Source organism: Tribolium castaneum, chromosome 3 (genome assembly GCF_031307605.1).
Source record: "Tribolium castaneum strain GA2 chromosome 3, icTriCast1.1, whole genome shotgun sequence".
Taxonomy (NCBI): Eukaryota; Metazoa; Arthropoda; class Insecta; order Coleoptera; family Tenebrionidae; genus Tribolium; species Tribolium castaneum.
In genome coordinates, this window is record NC_087396.1 from 10,201,684 (window position 1) to 10,221,134 (window position 19,451).

Genomic DNA, 19,451 nt, shown 5'->3' on the forward strand with positions numbered 1-19,451 from the left:
GTTTTTGAGATACAAGATACCTGTAGTAAAAATATACTTTTAGTAGATGCAAATTGAGAATATTTTAGGTTTGCTGCAAAGTATAGTTGAAATTCCATCCTCAGTTCTCTTCAAGGCTAAATTTTTTTCCAATTATATAATGTTGGATTGTGATGGCGACTCATAGCAAATTTTGGAGTAAGGTTAGTCCTTACTTTCTGCTTCTTTACTCAAATGTAAATAATGTAATATAAAACCTTTTTTCTAGTATTCTATTAAATTTAAACTGATTTATTGTCATTATTTGTTATTAAGTAGTATGTAAATACCTATGAATGTGAACAGTACAATGAAGTTGCGCTTTAAACAAAACATGGATTCATTTTAAAAACAAGGCTGTTTTGCAAATTATTACCAGTCTGACTATTTGAAAATTATTTTAGGTAATTGTATCATAATTACACAAAAACATGAAATATTACCTCATCATTACATTCTTTGCAGAATAAACAGTATAAACAAACGGGAGCATGTATAATAAACTTAGAATCTAATCAGTGCAACATACACAAATAATCTTGTCTTTAAATACACACAGATTAAATTTCGAGCCTTCACACATTTTATCATCACTGCTTATCATTAGTCAATATTAATTCCGTTACTCATTACCATAGGTCGAAATATAATGCGATAGTTACTTATTTACAGAACTGTTCACAATGGAAAAATGCAGGAAATGTAACAAATCATACGTTTTATGCCAGAAAACAAGGTCACAATCTCATTTTATTTTCAAATGATTTATTAATTTTGCAAAATATTAGATCCCATCCGACCATATCCAATATTATAGTATACGTGCGAAAAAAAGTGATGAGTCATAGAATAAGAGAGAGGAAGAAGCGAATCTCTCTGTCTACCCCTCGTTTTTTCGCGAAAGCGCCACCTAACCCTGGGAGAACGAACTAATTCGATAATAGCGGGAAATTCAAACAGGACATTTTATTTATTTTCCAAATTTAAAGAATAATAAATGTTAAATGTTTCTGTACTCATGCACTGTTACGAGACATTTTAATAAAAAAGCATCTGTAACAGTTGCAATAGCACAAAAAAATTTAACATCGCTTAATAAAATGAAACAAAGTCTTTCCAATAAAAATTTATTAAAAAAATAATAACGTGCTGGAATGTATAGGCAAAATTAATTTAACTCGAATTGTTCTTCATAAACATACTCAGATGTAATAATATATGTAAATACATTGTCTAAATATACACAATGATCCAGAGAAACTGAGTATGTTGGCATCAGATTAAATTATTGAATTGCTACCTGAAAGTGTACACTATTGGTATCCTTTAAAATTTAAATTCAGATTGCTAACAGACACAGTATTTCGGGATCAGTCTGTATAAATACATCAGTTTTGTTGGTTTGATTACTTGTCTACAGACTGTTCAGAAAAGCAAAAAAATATCAAAATTTTGCTTGTAACCTTTGACAATAGTCCAATTTTTAAGTCCCTTAAGGCTAAATTTAAACAACTATTTTTCGAAATTTATTCGCGGTTATAAGGTTTACGGACGTTTGTAAAAGCGGCCCTAACACGTACTTTAACAGTTTGATGTCAAAGTTCTTGATAAGTTTTGAAATTTTTTAAAAGTAATCTCGATTGCATCATAGTTATTAGTAAATTACTCAAACACAAGAGAATTACAAGTGTGCTAAAATTATTTTAAATAAAAACCCACATATCTGATATACATAACTATCACTGGAAGTTAACTGATTAAAACTACCACGTAATCATTTAAATTTATAATAATAGTAGGCTTTAATATTGATTAACTTGTATGATACTTGTAGAATACGTTTTTTCGCTTAGTTTCTAAATTAAGCAATCACAAAAAGGACAAACCTTGTTTTTTTAACAGGCATAGGCGTTATAACATTGTGTAAAACAACATAAAAGATTAAGACATAGAGGGACATGGCGAATTTGAAAACCTTGAACCATAACAAGTCCTAAACTCCCTGCTTTCACAAAATACTAGCTTCGCAACTACAATAAATTTATTTATTATTATGATATACCTATTAATTACTGCACATTATATTTAACTCCTCTTCATGGGATTTTCAATTACATCCCAAGAACCGTTATCATCTCCAAGGACGGTCTTCATCTCCTAAACATCAAGAAATTCCCTTATTAGAGAAGTTTGTGTGATCCTTCTTGGTGTAATATGATTATATTAATATCTAGAAATCGCAATTAATTGTTGTATAGACACCTTTCAATAACGTTTACCTTAATTTGCCTTAAGTTGATTCATCCTTCATTAAAACACTGTCATTCACACTATACACTAGATTCAAATAAAAGATCCATATAAAAGTAGAGATGTTTGATCACAAAAACATCCAAAAAATCACGTTAAATCGTTTTCTGAAGTCTTTAAAACACATTAAAACAAAATGTCGCCAAAAACCGCAACGACAGCAAAACAATCGGCTGTTGATAAATCAAAGAATTAAAAAGAGAAGTGTGCGCACGTCGATTATTTTTAAGTGAACCTTCTTTACTTTTAGCAAAATGTGTGACAGATTCCTTTAAATTTACAGATTTCTTTGCAACTGACGCGACCTCTAAGCTGGAGCACACGAACTATTTTAGCTATTTCCCCCCTTTGCCCCACCGCTCCCAGTGAACACATAATTTGTATACACTTTCAGGGGCCTGGTGATGAGTGAACTGGACTAGTAATGCTTGCCAGTTGCCACCCATTTAGTTCCAACGCAAAATTCCCTACAACCGGGGAAGTCCAGCAGATTGGGTGTAACTCTGTCGTGCTTTGAAAATGTTGAACGTAATTCGTCAATACATCCCCCACGATTGGGACGAAATTTTGGGAAGCCGCACCGATCTGAGTCAATATTCAGATGAGTATAAAAGTGTTATAAATGACGTAAATGAAGCTTTACAAACGACGACAATTGCAAATCGGAGGATTCAACGAGTGCAAGATATTTACGCATTTGGGCAATTTCTAATTCGCGAACAACAATTACTGAAATCAGAATCCACTACTCTGTATCGGGTAATTTTTTCAACTTTTTTGGTATTTTTTTTTCAAAATTAATTTTGTAGGTCCGCAGATTTGTCCAAGTGAGTCAAATGTACGTCAATAAAGTCGTCGAGTATAATTTGGACCAAAGGCGGTGTGGCTTGGGCCAAAGTCTAACCCTGAATAGAAAATTGAATTATTATGATCCAAATAAAGTCATTGTTGTTGTTAAAGTCCTGGAGACTGATCCACAAAGTAGCGAAACGACCGTAAAAAGGTCGTCCGATTATTATGTTGAATATATTGTGCACATATAATTATGTTCTTTACCCAACTTTGAATAAACGTTGATTTCAATGGGTGCCTTTGTTTGTATTCATCCCCTGTTGTCATAGTCACCACTTGTTTGAAAGTCCCATTACCACCATTTTCAACATGGAACACGACTTTTTAAAGAAGGAAGAAGAATTGAGAAAACAAAACAAACAATTAGAAATGAAAACGAAAGAAATTCTCCAAAAAGTGGACGACATTGTGCACAACATGCGGGACTTTAAACTCGAAGATATAAAACCAATCGAACCCAAAGAACTAAACTTGCCGAGAAGTGTAGAAGAGATGGGCACAAAGGGAATGATCCACTTCTACAAGTCAAAAATAAAAGCGCTTCAGGAGGACCTCACAAAGACTCAAAATGAACTCAAAAGCAAGGTGCGTGCGTACAACATTGATTTGTCCTTCCACCAATTTTGTTTAGAATGAAGAACTTAAAAAATACCAACGTGACCATCACACCGTCGCTGAAGAAAAGGAAAAATGGTTCTTGCAGTACAATGTTGAGAAAAATGCCAACGTTAAACAAGAAAAACAAGTAACGGTAAAAGCGGAAAATTCGTTTATTATTTTCCTCTCAGATTGCAGCCTACAACTCGAAGCTACAACTGAAAGAAACCGAAAATTTGGCATTAAAAAAAGAAAATGAGCAGCTTAAAAGTGATTTCAAAAACATATCCAGTGAATTAAACGCTTGCGAGAACCGTCTAAAGCGCATTACGCAAGAGCTTGAAAAAAATAAAACCGCCTTGAAAACTTTAAGACAAGAAGAAAAAGTAAATATTTCAATTTTGTAAATTTAAAATAATGCATTTTCAGGAAACTAAAGAAGCATTTAAAAATAATATAAAGGAACTCACCGCTACAGTTAAACAAATCCAGAAACACAAAAATGAACTACTGCAGGGTTACAAAAAGCAGGTTCAGCTTATTGACAATCTTAAAAAGCAAAAGGTTGAGAGAGAAACACTTTCAAGACAAATTCTACTTGCTAGTTTCAGGCCCACGTGGAATCTTGTAAAGTGTTGGAACTCGCAGACACTGACTTCTTTAAATTACTAGAATGGAAACTGGATTAAGATGAAATTCTTTTTTGTAAAAGAGTTTTATTCTCTCTTGTTACATACAAAAATATAACAAAGGACTTATTTAAAGATTCTCGTAAAAATTTAACGTAATATCTTATAAACGACAAGCGTATTTCAGTAACGCATCATAATATAAAAAAAATTAACACTCATTGAACAATACTAAAACTGAACTTAGGAATGTGACAGCGCAAATTACTACATTTGCGACGTCTAAAAAAATCTCCGACAAATTAAAATTAAAGGTAATACAACACATTGTCCAAATCGTGGTGGGCAGGTCTATGCATGTATTGGGACACCATAAATGCCAATTTATGGGCGTACTGGCAGGGGGCTGGCACACGAACAGTGCCGGACCAATTGTAATACATATGGGTCAGTTTGTACGTCAAATACTGGAGTTTTTCTGGGGGCAATCCCATACTGTCCTCAATAACATTGTAACTAGTTGGGGCAACAGTGCCTTGCCTTACACACTGCGACACGATATAGAAATCATACCTAAAATAATTCGACTACAATAACACTAATAAAAAACATAAGAATTTTACCTCTCGGGTAAGGTGATCACATCATCTACGACAGTTCCCGGTGGAGGGTTGTCCTTTTCGGTAAAGATCCTAGTGTTGATACGCTTCGACACAACCACAAAAGCCATTTTCACTTCACCATTGATGTAAATCTCTTCTTGCAACTTTCGTTTGATGTTGGCAACTTCATGTTCTACTACAAACGGCAATTGCCCCTCGCCGACACCATCGCGATAAATCAAAATTCTTTCTGGGTAGTGTCCATTTTGTTCTCTGTATTGTTTGCATAACAATGCAACTGCAGCGGCAAAATTGTCGGACAACTCCTCTTCCATCTTATGTTCGCAACAAATGTTGTAAAAACGGGAGATGTTTTTATCAAGCGAACCCACTATTCCGGCAAAGCTTTTCTTCTTGTTGACGGTATCGCGGCACACGTCGTAACCCACAACCATCAAACCCGAAAGTGGAATGGGGACACACCACGGAGCTCCCCCTATCTTGCAATTCATTTGAATTGCAACCTTCGTAGCAATTGACATGACACCTTTACTCGTGAAATTCCTTGCAACAAACATCTGCGTGGGAATGCCTCTATCAACGTAGCATTTCTTTTTAATGGCGGAGTAACGCTCAGTGGAATTGTTAGGAAGAATAACCAAAATCATTGTTGGTTGGTTCATGTTGATGATCTTCTCGATCTGTTCGATGTAAGACCCCGAACGATCATCCTGGATATCGAAGATCTTTGGATTGCCAAGAGACCATCTCATTCCACCGGCAGTCTTCGCCAACAACTGAATAAAATCTTGTGTGGCACTCCTAAAAAAATAAAAATAAAACCAGTTCAATTCTTTTAATAAAAAATTACTTATTGCGGTGAGAGCACACCACAGCCAAACGTTCCATTTTAGGCATATATAACATTGGCCTGCTTCGTAATTCTTTGGTCCAGTCAGCTTGGGGTCCAGCAGAGTATTTGGCATCATTGCCACCAACCACAGTCTCTTGGGGCAACACCCGGCCTTGAAATCTAACTAAAGAATTTCCAACATCTAGACCCCATCTACGAATTTCATTAACAACGTCTGGCTTGTTGTGAAGTTTTTGAGAAAATTCCATCAACTTCTTAATGCGGCCTTCTACGCCTATTCTAGTGTGTGTTGCAAGCATCTTCATAAGATTGAAATTCTCTCGTTGCCTGTCGGTCAGTCCCGTCATAAGACACAATTCTGGGACTAAATACACAGTCTCTGGAACTCCAGCACGGATCTCTCGGGGTTTGGATCTCGAAATCAGCATGGGTTGGTCTTTGACGCGGATATCAACGTTGTATTTCTTTTTGAAATAATCTTTAAAAGTGGTCTCACTGCCATCTTTTAACTTGAATGTATGAGCAGGTGTACTATTGAAGTCCACATCATCAATCTTGTAAGTTTTGTTGTTGTAATGTGTTAAAACAACACTTCCAATGATTTTTGATTGAAATTCTTTCCTGGCATTGGCACCTTGACATTCAAGTAGATTGTCGTAAACCGTATCAGTCCTCATAAATTTGAACTGAAGATCAACATTTAATAAAATGTCTTTTTCGTGTTGGCGCATAGAAGTGAAGTATCCAGGCCACAGTTGAATCTTATGTTCCGAAATGACGATCTAAAAAATATAGCAGAATTAAACTGTACTTTTCAAACTTCAAAACAAATAATAATACCTTGTTGTCGGGCATGAAGTAGTTTCGACCCACTTGTTGCAGTCCCATCAGTTTCAAACATTTTCTTATTATGATGTTGAATAACTGGATGTAATGCATGTCACCCCATGCTAGATCGCCTACTAATCGAATAGTAATTCTGACATTCTCACCACCTAAGAATTCGGATTTGTAATAATAAGCAACGCAATATAATTATAATTTAACTTACTGTTGTCAACAAACAGGTCAACCGAATCATTATTTATTCGTTGGGTTGTGTACAACACAGTTCCATCAAATAAGTAACCGCCTTTCAGAAGGTCTTTAACAGCAATGCGTACTAAGTCCTTCCTTTTGTTAGTATTATCAACATCGGGGGCCATATCCACGCGATATTGGTACAAGCACCATTTTCCCTGTTTAATGAGCGGAAGGTAATTCGCTATCAAATTGATTGGCGTTCCGATTGTACCTGCAATTTACAAAAATACACATAAAATAAAAAATACACAAAACCTGACAATAACATACCTTTCTTAGATTTCAAATTTTGGGGCCTCGTGTACAATATCTCCTTCCGAACGACTCGGCCTCGAACGCTGCTAGCTCCACCACCGCGAGCGGCGCCTTGGGAACCCTCTTGGTTTCCTTGATCTCCTTCGCCCGCAATTACTATAAAGGCAAAATGTTCATCTCATCTTAAGTATTCCAAAGAGAAAAAAACTAATACAAGAAGAAAACTTTTTGGTAGATACCACAACACATTATTAAAAGCTTAACTATTTATTGAAATAAAAATAAAACACTAAATACTGCCAAATAAAATTTACAGAAACGAACGACCAAATAACAAGACATGCTTTTTACTGTTCAATAAAAAAGTTGTTCTAGTACAATGAACTGAGAAGTGACTCCTTGGATGTCTACAAAAAGCTTAACAAAAATTAAACTTCCGCCTCCATCGCCGAACCAATAATAGGTAGATGTATTAAAAACCTACCATTTCTTTATTGTTAGCAATTATTTTCTTTACTTGTATAATAATAGTAGTTCATTATCTATGAGTGATGGGTTTCAGAACTCTGCACTGATTTCAGAAAGGAATCACGAATAAATAATGCCAACTTTTCTTTACGTGTATAATATTTCTCTTATAGGTACATCGAAAAATTTTTGTTAAATTTTTTGACCTACAGAATAAAAAAATCACCAAATTAATGGCTACTTTGTTGTATGGCTTTAATTGAAGAAATTTATACAGTGTGCCCATTTTATCTGTTCCCGCCTGAAAATTTTTGAGTAGACAACACAATAAACATTCCACAGTTAAATTCGTTTTAAGTTTCATTCTTTTTAATTTAGCAACGAAGTGAGTAAGAGTAACAGCAACAGAATAAGTGTCATTGGTATGCACGATGTGTCATCGTGAAAATAGTCAAAATCAAATGATGTTAAGCGTTAATTTAATGAAAATACGCAATATGTTTTGAACATACAATAAGGATCTGAATGACAAAACAACTGTGGTCTGAAGTAAGTGTTCAACCTGTGTCTCTGGTCTTTCTTCATCAGTAAAAACAACACTGAATAATGTTTTTTTATCATGTGTAGCTTATAAATGCACAAAATTGCAAACGGAGGGCAAAATCCGTTTCAAGTAAATGCTGAACAATCGTGACGTGATAGGGGTGAAATCCGTTAGCAAAACGGACCCTTTACTCAATTCTAGTTGTCTCTGGTTGATAGATAATATGAGGATAATCAGTTAGCGTTTCAATCACCGTCGGTTCATTTTCTGAAGTAGTACTGTACGACGTCTAATTTTTTTCTTAAAGTCTCCTGTTTCATGTAAATTAATTTTTACTTGTAAACACATGATTTGAAAGAATCTGTCTTTCTCTGGGTATAGTCTCGCATAGAGTCAAACGGCTGCTTCATAGTTTCAATTGAATGCTCTCAAAGCCATTCTCATATCGCTTTTTACGGAATCGAATACATTTTTAAACGACAAGTCAACCAAAGTCATCGTTATGATGACAGCCTAGAACGAAGACAATCGTTGGTCACTGTTAACCACCTGTTGACTATGCGTAATTCTAAAAACCAAAATTCTAAAAATCAAAGTTTACTTGGAATTGTATAATGGGTTGCCCATTTCAAAATTAAAGGCGGGAACAGATAAAAAGGGTGCCCTGTATAACTAGGTTATTGCTCACCCCAAACTCGGATACGTAATGTAAATCTAATTTAATATCATGATCTATCACATTAGAAATAAAAACACAATCCTTTTTTAATCTTACCTCTTCGGGGCACAGCGCCCTGGTCGAATTCCTGCCTCTCTCCTCGTCCTGCAACTTGAGGCTTCTGTTGCTGGGGAGCGCTCCCCATTTGGGGCCGTGGCCATGCTGAACCCGTTGGTTGAGCCGGTCGTACCCAAGCACTTTGTGGCGGACCACGTGGTGCGGGTTGACCTTGATCACCCCCAGGTCTTCCTCCAGGACGTTGTTGCTGCTGCTGTTGTTGTTGTCCAGCAGCTTGGCCGCGTGCACGGCCGTAGCCTCTTCCTTTCCCCCGGGCTTCCATTCTATAAATTCGCAAAATTAGGTTTTGCAAAGTTTCAAAAAGGCGCCATCTTGTAATAACCACGATTTGAAACCGAAAGACGCTAAGCGAGTTTTAATAAAACTGGGGGGCGTAATGTGAAAGTTTGTGAAATAATCATTACCTATTTACTTAAAAATCGGATACATACGTTTAGCTCTGGTGTTGATGTTGAGCGAGCTGAACACCACGGGTTTACCTACTTTTGAAGTAAACAAAAACAACGACGGCTGCTTTGTGTCATAGCAGCGCCACCGTTGTAGAAAACAGAGAGCGCCAAATTTAAATTTGAAAATCTCACAATGCCAAAAATTCCTCAAACCAATCGAAACATTATTATTTTTCCTTAACATCTTCCTCTTCATCAGGACATGAAATATTGAATTTGTAACAAAGTGTAATTAAACCACAAATCGTAATAAAAAAACTGTTGACACCGGAATTATCCCCAATGTTTACTCCCTAAACACACCATGTTATCACGTATCTGTAAAATAGGCATTTGCTTCGATAAGATAACAAGTCGAATCGTGTAGGTGTATCCGAAGTAAAAGTTCATCTCGGGTACGTAATGCACCTGCTGAAGTTGAAATTGTTCTTGCTTTAATAAATGTGATCATAAATAATAAACAATGAGTGGAGAAAATGAACCGCGGTCAAATCGACAAGTTGAACACACACTGACATTGGACGAAGTGCTCGCAACACAACCTGAATTGGGGCCAAGTATACCCGATGGGGGCTTTGGATGGGTTGTTTTTATTGGGACATTATTTTTTCAAGTACGTAAAATTAATATTTAGCCAACAAAATGGAGAAACAAACTTTCCTTTAGATAAGAGACTTGACTCATCGTTCATGCAATTATTACTCATTAATTTATTACAGACGTTGATTCCCTGTCTTCTCGTTAATTTTGGAATTTTTCTGGCCTTCTGTAAATTGGAAAATGGCACATTCGAAGACAAAAATATGTATCTCTGGTCAGAAAAAATTCTTTATGTACCACTATTCTTCTGCATAACACGGAGCTTTTTCGGTAAGAACAACAGGTATTTATGGTTACAAACACAGTGGAACGCGGCCAAAAACGAATGCTCGTATATAGGGTGATTCTTTTAACTTGAAACCCACACAACCCAAATCGACTATTCGGAATTCAACCAAATTATTTTCAAAATTACTGAACTTCCGGAGCGATCAAAAATTGGCGCCAACTTTAAAATTTTTAATAGTAATCATAATCAATCACACATTTTTAAATTCGCCTTCTAAAATTGAGCAAAATTTACTCAAGTTGTTGGTACTTATTTATCATAGTTTTTGACACATTTCATTTTTTTTATTTAAGTAAAATTTAAGATAAGTGAATATTTTTTGCATTTAATAGTCAAAGGTTCGAAGAGCCTTCTAGAATTTTCAAAATTGTTAACTGTTAAAATTCAAGAGTAGTATGATTTTTTTAAATGCGACAAAAAAAATAAAAACAATTTTTATAAGCTGAAGTTAGGCAAATCACACTCGAAATGATGCAAAATGTTAGAAGTTCATGTTACTATCGTTATGTTATTTCCGAGGAAAGTAACGGTGCCAATTTTGAACATTTGTTGCATGTTGAACTTATAAAATTGGTTTTTTATCACGTACGCTATAAAAATATTCAAAAAACTAATAGTGCATTGTAATGCTTGTGAAGTACTTTTTCACATGAGGTGTCCCTTGATATACCATTAGATTTGGAAAAAAAAGTTAGAGATGGCTGTGCATTTCTGACAGCAGATAAATAAAAATCATATGCAACCAAATGGCGGACAAAAATAATAGTAATTGAGCTGTTTCGAGAATTTTTACAAAAATCGCCTATGTTCAAGTTATGAATTTATTCCAGTTAAAAATTCCACTCTGCATATGAATAATAATTATTACTATTCTGTGATTAAAAAGTTTCTATCTAATGTAGGTCCTAAAATAATCACCCTTTATAACGAACAAAATTCCGCCGTTCTATTAGCTGTTTCAAAACTATACATGGAAATGAAAACGTCGCATTTATTATTTTTTTTAAATAAGGTTGATAAAAATGTAAAATAGTTATTATAATGATTAGACCTCTCATTGAAACTATAAATTACATTACCTGTTTAATAACTTTTAAAGAAAATACGATGTTGGCATTTCAAGTTTTGGAAATAGTTAACAGTTAATATATCATAGTGACAAATTTGATCGGTGCGATCAAACGAATCTTGCCTTTTTTAGTCTACAACTTGTTAATAACGTACAAAACATCAACGAAATGTCAAAGGTTCCCGAAATTTTTTGCTCGCCACCGTACGCACGTGCACTTTTGTCATGTTCTAAGAAACAATAAACATTTTTGATAGTATAGCAAGATACCAACAGACACATGGACACACAAAGGAAACGAAAATCTTTAAACTTGACCAAAAATAATTATAAAAAATTATTGAACTGTTTGAAGACTATTAACACAGAACACGGGTATAGGGAATTGATGCAGAATTAAATTCTCTTTTAAGAAAAAATATGGGTTTGTTTGTTACTCATTCAAACATCCAAATACTATACGATCAATTGAAATTATAACTGGAGTGGGCGTTTTTTTTTCCTTATCGTCAATAAAATAGTGCAAATTGAATGAAATGTTATCGTTCGAAATTTTATTATGTCTCTTCATTTTGTTTATGTAATCATTTAAAAAAATATTCAAGTCTACTCCAAATATCAACTCAATAAATTTAAAAATTATTAATTTTTCGTTTTTTGAAGTAGAGGATACATACTCAAAAACAAAAAAACTCTTATGAGTGTTCGTTGTAACCCAGTTGCTCAGTATGTATTTGTATGCTTAGAATGTGACAAAACACAAAGCCAATCTAATCTAATTTGAATATTTTTACAAAAATATTATAAACGATAACACTGTATATTTTTGATTTACACAAGGGCTGAGCATCTGTCTTGTAGGAAGATAAGTACACAACGGACAGTGTTATGCCAAGCAGATAACTCCTAAGTAAGCTTCAATTGAAATAAACCCCCTCATTTTGAGAATGAATAGGTTACTGGTTTCCGTCTACATAATGTGGTATATATTGTATTTTTTAGAAACACAATATTCAACCTTGAACTTGTAAGTCCCCCAAAATTCAGATCGCCAACCAATTTTAGTCGAGAAACCGTAAAAAACTGAGAGACTTTCAGAACTGCCCTAGTTTAACACCGATTAATCGGAAGAAAAAATATGTCTATGTTATCTTATCCCGGAAAACCAGTTTGGTGAATTTTTGTACTGAAACCTAATTTCACTTTCGTACTGATGGAAACATAATGCGATTGCATAACAGCCCATTAATTAATTCAACCGAACTCCAAATGAAAAAGGAGTTTGGGTTTATTTCTACAACTTCAAGGAAACAAAATACATAACGTCTCATTTTTATATGCCAGTGACTAATCCACTTTCAACACGTGTAACAACCAAACAATATTATCCCACTAAATTCGATTTAAAAAACATACTCCTTACAAAACTTCTTACCTAATGGTTTTTCAAAATGATAAGAAAAACAGATAAGCACTTTAGTGGTTGCTGATTGTGCAACAATTATCAACCACACTGAACTAACGGTGGAAAGACGAATACTGACCAGGCCCCTGAAAGTGTATACAAATTATGTGTTCACTGGGAGGGGTGGGGCAAAGGGGGGAAACGGCTAAAATAGTTCGTGTGCTCCAGCTTAGAGGTCGCGTCAGTTGCAAAGAAATCTGTAAATATAAAGGAATCTGTCACACATTTTGCTAAAAGTAAAGAAGGTTCACTTAAAAATAATCGACGTGCGCACACTTCTCTTTTTAATTCTTTGATTTATCAACAGCCGATTATTTTGATGTCGTTGCGGTTTTTGGCGACATTTTGTTTTAATGTGTTTTAAAGACTTCAGAAAACGATTTAGTGATTTTTTGGATGTTTTTGTGATCAAACATCTCTACTTTTATATGGATCTTTTATTTGAATCTAGTGTATAGTGTGAATGACAGTGTTTTAATGAAGGATGAATCAACTTAAGGCAAATTAAGGTAAACGTTACTGAAAGGTGTCTATACAACAATTAATTGCGATTTCTAGATATTAATCAATCAAGGATCACACAAACTTCTCTAATAAGGGAATTTCTTGATGTTTAGGAGATGAAGACCGTCCTTGGGGATGATAACGGTTCTTGGGATGTAATTGAAAATCCCATGTAGATGAGTTAAATATAATGTGCAGTAATTTATAGGTATATCATAATAATAAATAAATTTATTGTAGTTGCGAAGCTAGTATTTTGTGAAAGCAGGGAGTTTAGGACTTGCTATGGTTCAAGGTTTTCAAATCCGTCATGTCCCTCTATGTCTTAATCTTTTATGTTGTTTTACACAATGTTATAACGCCTATGCCTGTTAAAAAACAAGGTTTGTCCTTTTTGTGATTGCTTAAGTTAGAAACTAAGCGAAAAAACGTATTCTACAAGTATCATACAAGTTAATCAATATTAAAGCCTACTATTATTATAAATTTAAATGATTACATGGTAGTTTTAATCAGTTAACTTCCAGTTATAGTTATGTATATCAGATATGTGGCTTGTATTTACTTGTAATTCTCTTGTGTTTGAGTAATTTACTAATAACTATGATGCAATCGAGATTACTTTTAAAAAATTTGAAAACTTATCAAAAACTTTGACATCAAACTGTTAAAGTACGTGTTAGGGCCGCTTTTATAAACGTCCGTAAACCTTATAACCGCGAATAAATTTCGAAAAATAGTTGTTTAAATTTAGCCTTAAGGGACTTAAAAATTGGACTATTGTCAAAGGTTCCAAGCAATTTTTTTTTATTTTTTTGCTTTTCTGAACAGTCTGTAGACAAGTAATTAAACCAACAAAACTGATGTATTTATACAGACTGATCCCGAAATACTGTGTCTGTTAGCAATCTGAATTTAAATTTTAAAGGATACCAAAAGTGTACACTTTCAGGTAGCAATTCAATAATTTAATCTGTTTCTCTGGATCATTGTGTATATTTAGACAATGTATTTACATATATTATTACATCTGAGTATGTTTATGAAGAACAATTCGAGTAAATTAATTTTGCCTATACATTCCAGCACGTTATTATTTTTTTAATAAATTTTTATTGGAAAGACTTTGTTTCATTTTATTAAGCGATGTTAAATGTTTTTGTGCTATTGCAACTGTTACAGATGCTTTTTTATTAAAATGTCTCGTAACAGTGCATGAGTACAGAAACATTTAACATTTATAATTCTTTGAATTTGGAAAATAAATAAAATGTCCTGTTTGAATTTCCCGCTATTATCGAATTAGTTCGTTCTCCCAGGGTTAGGTGGCGCTTTCGCAAAAAAACGAGGGGTAGACAGAGAGATTCGCTTCTTCTTCTCTCTTATTCTATGATACTGACTGAAAAGAAACTGTAGAATATTTATGGCCCTTTAACAACTTCGACCCCTCCACAAATAGTAACTATAACTCCCACCCCAAGAAAGTACCCCCAACCATCCCCACCTCCTAGGAGGGATATTACAGACTTTACAAAAAATTCGAAAGGTACAAAGCCCTATCAATAATTTGAATTATGCACAAATTTAAATAAACCCACAGCCCTTAATTAAATGAAATAAACTCTTAAATCGCTTAGTTGTGCTAATTAGAATTTTAGATCATAAACTGGGCTTGAAGTAAGTATTTTTGATCAAAGCCTCACACACAGCCGAAGTGAATTTCACACTGCAAAACAACAAAAAATTCCTGCATTGACCTTGAATGATGGCTTGTTTGTCGCCGGTGTCTGACTGGTGTGGCTAAAAATTTGACCTATTTTCAAAGATGCAATAAAGGCTTGGGTAATCGGTATAATGCGAGTGAGGTGGTTTTTTGAAAGGACATAATAACAATAACAAGTACCTAAAGGAAATAGACGCAAAAGACGCGGAGAACTGATAATACACAAATGAATTTATTCCTGGGAATTGAAAGGGAAAACAAGATCGCATTGTTACATTTCTAAGAAGACCAGGAATAAACGACAGTGGCGAGCAAAAAAAATTTCGGTCACAACTTGTTTAAACATGTTAAAAGGACAATGTGGTCTGAGCTTAATTATCATACCGTAAGACATGTTTTAAGGAGAAATTAGCAGAAATATGCCTGCAGTTATTCATTTGCAATTTAGAGAAAATATCTTTCAAAATCATTCAAGGTGAAATTCGGACACAACGGAATATTCGTAATGTGACAAAATTATTTAGGGGTTGGTGTAGACTAAACAGTAAAAATCATAAATTTTTAAATAAGTGCAGAATATGTCCCTATTCCCTACCTATAGTATAGTAAAATCAGGTTACTCTACTCGTCTCAACGTTACAAAAAATGCCATTTATCGTCATAAAAAAATGCAACTACAGTATAAATGCTTAAAGTAGTGTCTACAACAAAAAGAACTTGACTACCTGACTGTTTCCATTACTTAATTGTCATTACTAAATACGAGTTTTTAAAAATTACTTAGGTTTTTTTGGTCTTTTTTTTAGAAAAAAAAGCCCATTCGTTCTACCTAATCCCCAGACAATGAATAAATATGGAATAACTATACCTGACAAAACCAATCAAATCGTAATATAATATGAATTGTTGGCACCGCATTTTTTTAAGAATTTCAAGTTGTTGCAGACAACAATAAAAATCGCAATAATTTCTGTTCTTTATAAAAAAAAATAATAGATTACTACCAGACAAAAGAAAAAAATCGTAGCAAATCAATAAATGATTTTTTAATTTTAGAGCAAAAAAATTGAATTGAATCACTCACTTTTCCAGACTCCGCTGCACGTAACGTTACCTCCAACTCTTCAACACCTCGACTGATTGCAGTTGTTGGAACTTGCCTGACTTGTGCTGGTTTGCTGTTCATGTGGATGGGGATAACCGGGAAAAACGACGATTGGCTGTTTGCTCCGGCGGGAATGCTCACAGGTTTGAAATTGTCTGCGTTGTTTCGTTTCAATTTAAAAAAAAAACTATTGTATTGACTGACAATCAGCCACCGGCTCACCAGCATAAACAACTGTGATAAAGCAAAAGTGCATATTTCATTTTTCCCAACCGTTGAACATTCCGTTTTTTTTTCTGTTCACAAATATTTTAAGTAAAATAACTTTCTCGGAAATATTAGAAGAAGAAAATCTTGAGATTCTCAAAAGCTTTGTTGTTGTTACTGATTAGACCCGTTTCTGGAATTTAATGGATTATCATTACTATGGGAGGAATTATAGTTTAATGGTATTTGCACCTGCATACCATCTGCCCTTTTCGATTTCTCATTGACTTGTTTGCCTGCTTGGCGACACAATTCCTAATAATTTTTTTTCCAGGAAGGTGTTTTGATGTGTCTCCTCATTTCGAATATTTTTTGAATAATTATTGTACTTGTAAGCAATTTAAAGGGGCTAAACTCAAAAAAAAATGATAAAAAAATTATCAAAAGTTTGATAAGTTTGGATTAGATGCATATATCTATTAGTCTATTAATTTCTGTCTATTAATTTCGAGTCAATTAGTATAAAAACGCGGAGAATCAACCATATAATAAAGATAAACACCAGACTATGGACAAGTATATCTAATTCTTTCGTCACATAGTTACCAGCGATCATTAATTAAAACTCTTCGGTGTTTGAAGAATATTCGTAAAATATGCGTCGTATTTAAACGCTGGAGGCAGTTGAAGTGAATTACAATGTGTTCAAAAATGGTTGTTCATCAAATCACCTATGAAATGTGCCGTCAACGTGACAGATCCGTTAAAATAATACAAAAAATGTTCGAATCCAAAAACAAAAATCAAGACAAACCCTACACTTGAAACAACTTTGCCTAAAAATGCAAAAAAGCGAGTAAAAAGCTAATTCAAAGATTTGACAAAGAAACTACAATAGTCATTTAGACGAAGCGGCACAATGAATTCGATAGTCAACTCGATGAAAACAGAACAACCATTTTTGAACACATTGTATTAGCTATAAACGGAGATAAAAGTAAATCAGAATACATAATGGTAATTTATTTTGATATAGATTTTTGCTTGGAAGTTTATTTATTTATGTTATCAGAGAATCAATCACTACGAAACGATTTTTAATAAAATGTTTGACAAATTAGTATAATTACTAATTACATACCTTTTTCAAATATTGCTTATTAGAAAAATTATTAAAATTGAATTTGGACGGAACCTAGACTAACAGTTAAAATAACAAAATAAGCGAGCGAATGTTTTGTTTTGATTATAATGAAGTTGTACACAAGGACAAAACCAAGCGATAAACCCCATCCCAAATTTTGTACACCAGATTTCCTCAAATTTGCTCTGATTTCCTCAATTTTGTACACCGATTTCCTCTGCGGTTTACATCTTAGACAAACTACATAAATTTTAATACATGGGCACGACTTATGAAATTTTCAATGGGTACAAAAACAATTAAACTACAAACCATTTTTTCAAAAATCTACCACTTTGGTGTTTAAATAAAATATGAAGTCAAAAAACAATTCCTTTTTATTCTTGCAAATTTTAGTATTTTTGAGAAGTTTATGGAATATAATAGTTAAGTTGTTTTGATCTGTACCCCAGAATAATAGTGCAAATTGCAAACCAATCGAATATTTTAAATGTTTTTTTCATTAGAACAAGATAAGCGTTAGTATTTTAATCCGTATCTTCGTAAGTAGCTGTTGAGAATTCTCTTATTAACAAAAATTCAAAAAAGATTCGGTCATAAAAATAAAAATAAAATATGGTGATCGCTGTTCTCTAAATGGGTAACATTTCGAACTAATCGACCGGAACTTCTAAAAACGCATAAAACTAAATTAGTTCTCAAATTCATAAATGGGGTTACACATAATACATTGTGATAGGGAGTGGTTTTGCAAAAATTTAAAGGTAGGTGGAGAATGGCAATACAAATCGATTAAGCAAAATTTATGTAAATCAAAAATGCATATCCAAAAAAGTCGTTCTGAAATGGGACTGAAAGTCCCATGTTTGGAGATCCGCTGAACTTGGATATAACAATTAGCGTCAATTTTAATATTATTGACAAAATAGCAGAGGTAACTTAACTTCTTGGTCCACCGCGTTATTTGTCTATTTCAATTTGTGTTTTGTTTTATGTTTTAGTATGTACATAAATAAATAAATAACTTAATTAAAAAATAGTTAAATAGGCAGAAATATTCTTTTGGCATGTTTCATTTAATTTGTTTTCTTTTAATTGTTTATATTCTGTTGAATACACCAGAAATAACAATAACAAAAATCCTTACTTTAATCTATGCAGAAATTTGCAGAAAAATGTTCGAAATTTAATTTTTTAAACTTATTTTGTTCTATTTGACTTATTTTCCAATAATAAATTAGTATTGGTTCAACAATTTAAAAATAATTGGTGTCTTAGTGTCAGATATAAACAAATAGACCAATTTGTTAGCGAAACATCATTTTATTTCAAAGATTTCTTGCCTATACAGAAAATCACAAAACATGTCAAATGTGGCGGGTATTTAAAATATGATTTAGTTTAACTAGTTCTGGACCGAGTGGTAGCCGCCACAAGAGCGAAAAAAACATTTATTTGAGGTAATTATTTATTTGGGAAAAATTGAGGCAGTCAAATTAAAGAAGTATTTACTAATAGGTAATTTAATTTGTCAATTAAAAGGTACAAATTACTTAAAAGGTACAAAAGGTTAACAAGTACGCTTACGCCAATGAAACAAATACTAAGGGTCGGTTTACAGAAAGCGAAATTAAGATTTAATTCAAAATTAAACTAATTCAAATTTAATTAGTCCGGGAACTACCCAAATTCAACATGGCTGTCCGGACTCGACTGCACACGATTACTGAAAACTGATTTTTATGTAGAATTTCCTGCTGAATTAGAATCTGTAGGTCGCTTTTTGGTTTGGAATTGCCTTCATTATGAAAAAGACGTTTTTCTGTAAATATTTGAAAAACTAAAATTGCGCAATTTTGTGTTTACAT

At 33.5% G+C, this 19,451-nt stretch overlaps 3 protein-coding genes and 1 long non-coding RNA gene across 6 annotated transcripts in view; 3 read left to right on the forward strand and 1 right to left on the reverse strand.

The window, feature by feature from the left end:
- On the forward strand, window positions 1-4,544 carry LOC103313825 (uncharacterized protein). The gene is made up of 7 exons (XM_064355494.1): window positions 1-182; window positions 2,723-3,087; window positions 3,138-3,765; window positions 3,812-3,925; window positions 3,969-4,163; window positions 4,207-4,341; window positions 4,389-4,544. Exons 3-7 carry the CDS (start codon window positions 3,490-3,492, stop codon window positions 4,464-4,466), a joined length of 798 nt encoding a protein of 265 aa, XP_064211564.1. The 5' UTR covers window positions 1-182; window positions 2,723-3,087; window positions 3,138-3,489; the 3' UTR covers window positions 4,467-4,544.
- Window positions 4,474-16,350, reverse strand: aub (aubergine). 3 transcript variants are annotated; one of them, XM_064355490.1, is made up of 9 exons: window positions 16,212-16,349; window positions 12,871-13,097; window positions 9,008-9,291; window positions 7,236-7,376; window positions 6,934-7,176; window positions 6,723-6,877; window positions 5,880-6,664; window positions 5,030-5,830; window positions 4,474-4,979 (listed from the first exon to the last, which is right to left on the reverse strand). In XM_064355490.1, the coding sequence occupies exons 3-9, from the start codon at window positions 9,288-9,290 to the stop codon at window positions 4,715-4,717; spliced, it is 2,673 nt and encodes an 890-aa protein (XP_064211560.1). In that variant the 5' UTR covers window position 9,291; window positions 12,871-13,097; window positions 16,212-16,349; the 3' UTR covers window positions 4,474-4,714. The 3 variants fall into 3 exon arrangements, with proteins under 3 accessions (XP_064211560.1, XP_008196304.2, XP_008196303.2); XM_008198082.3 differs by lacking the exon at window positions 12,871-13,097 and having other exon boundaries at window positions 16,212-16,350; XM_008198081.3 differs by lacking the exons at window positions 12,871-13,097; window positions 16,212-16,349 and adding an exon at window positions 9,460-9,592.
- Window positions 9,768-19,451, forward strand: part of LOC103313827 (uncharacterized) — a 23,276-nt gene continuing 13,592 nt past the window's right edge. Inside the window, exons 1-3 of the mRNA XM_008198080.3 lie at window positions 9,768-10,090; window positions 10,197-10,347; window positions 16,220-16,375. Coding sequence (XP_008196302.2) covers window positions 9,941-10,090; window positions 10,197-10,347; window positions 16,220-16,375 — 457 coding nt within the window. The 5' untranslated portion in view covers window positions 9,768-9,940. The remainder of the gene's footprint in view (window positions 10,091-10,196; window positions 10,348-16,219; window positions 16,376-19,451) is intronic.
- Window positions 13,094-14,489, forward strand: LOC135265627 (uncharacterized). Its single transcript, XR_010333356.1, has 2 exons — window positions 13,094-13,409; window positions 13,459-14,489. It is a non-coding gene; the product is annotated as an uncharacterized LOC135265627 (long non-coding RNA).

Bases quoted from the DNA above. Each gene is read 5' to 3' on its own strand.
- LOC103313825 (XM_064355494.1), top strand. From the start codon at position 3,490: ATGGAACACGACTTTTTAAAGAAGGAAGAAGAATTGAGAAAACAAAAC. The intron at 4,164-4,206 runs GTAAATATTTCA...ATGCATTTTCAG, and splicing joins CTTTAAGACAAGAAGAAAAA to GAAACTAAAGAAGCATTTAA. The intron at 4,342-4,388 runs GTTGAGAGAGAA...TGCTAGTTTCAG, and splicing joins ACAATCTTAAAAAGCAAAAG to GCCCACGTGGAATCTTGTAA.
- aub (XM_008198082.3), bottom strand. From the start codon at position 9,290: ATGGAAGCCCGGGGGAAAGGAAGAGGCTACGGCCGTGCACGCGGCCAA. The intron at 7,377-9,007 runs GTAAGATTAAAA...TTGCCTTTATAG, and splicing joins GGGCGCTGTGCCCCGAAGAG to TAATTGCGGGCGAAGGAGAT. The intron at 5,831-5,879 runs GTAATTTTTTAT...TTATTTTTTTAG, and splicing joins GTGTGCTCTCACCGCAATAA to GAGTGCCACACAAGATTTTA.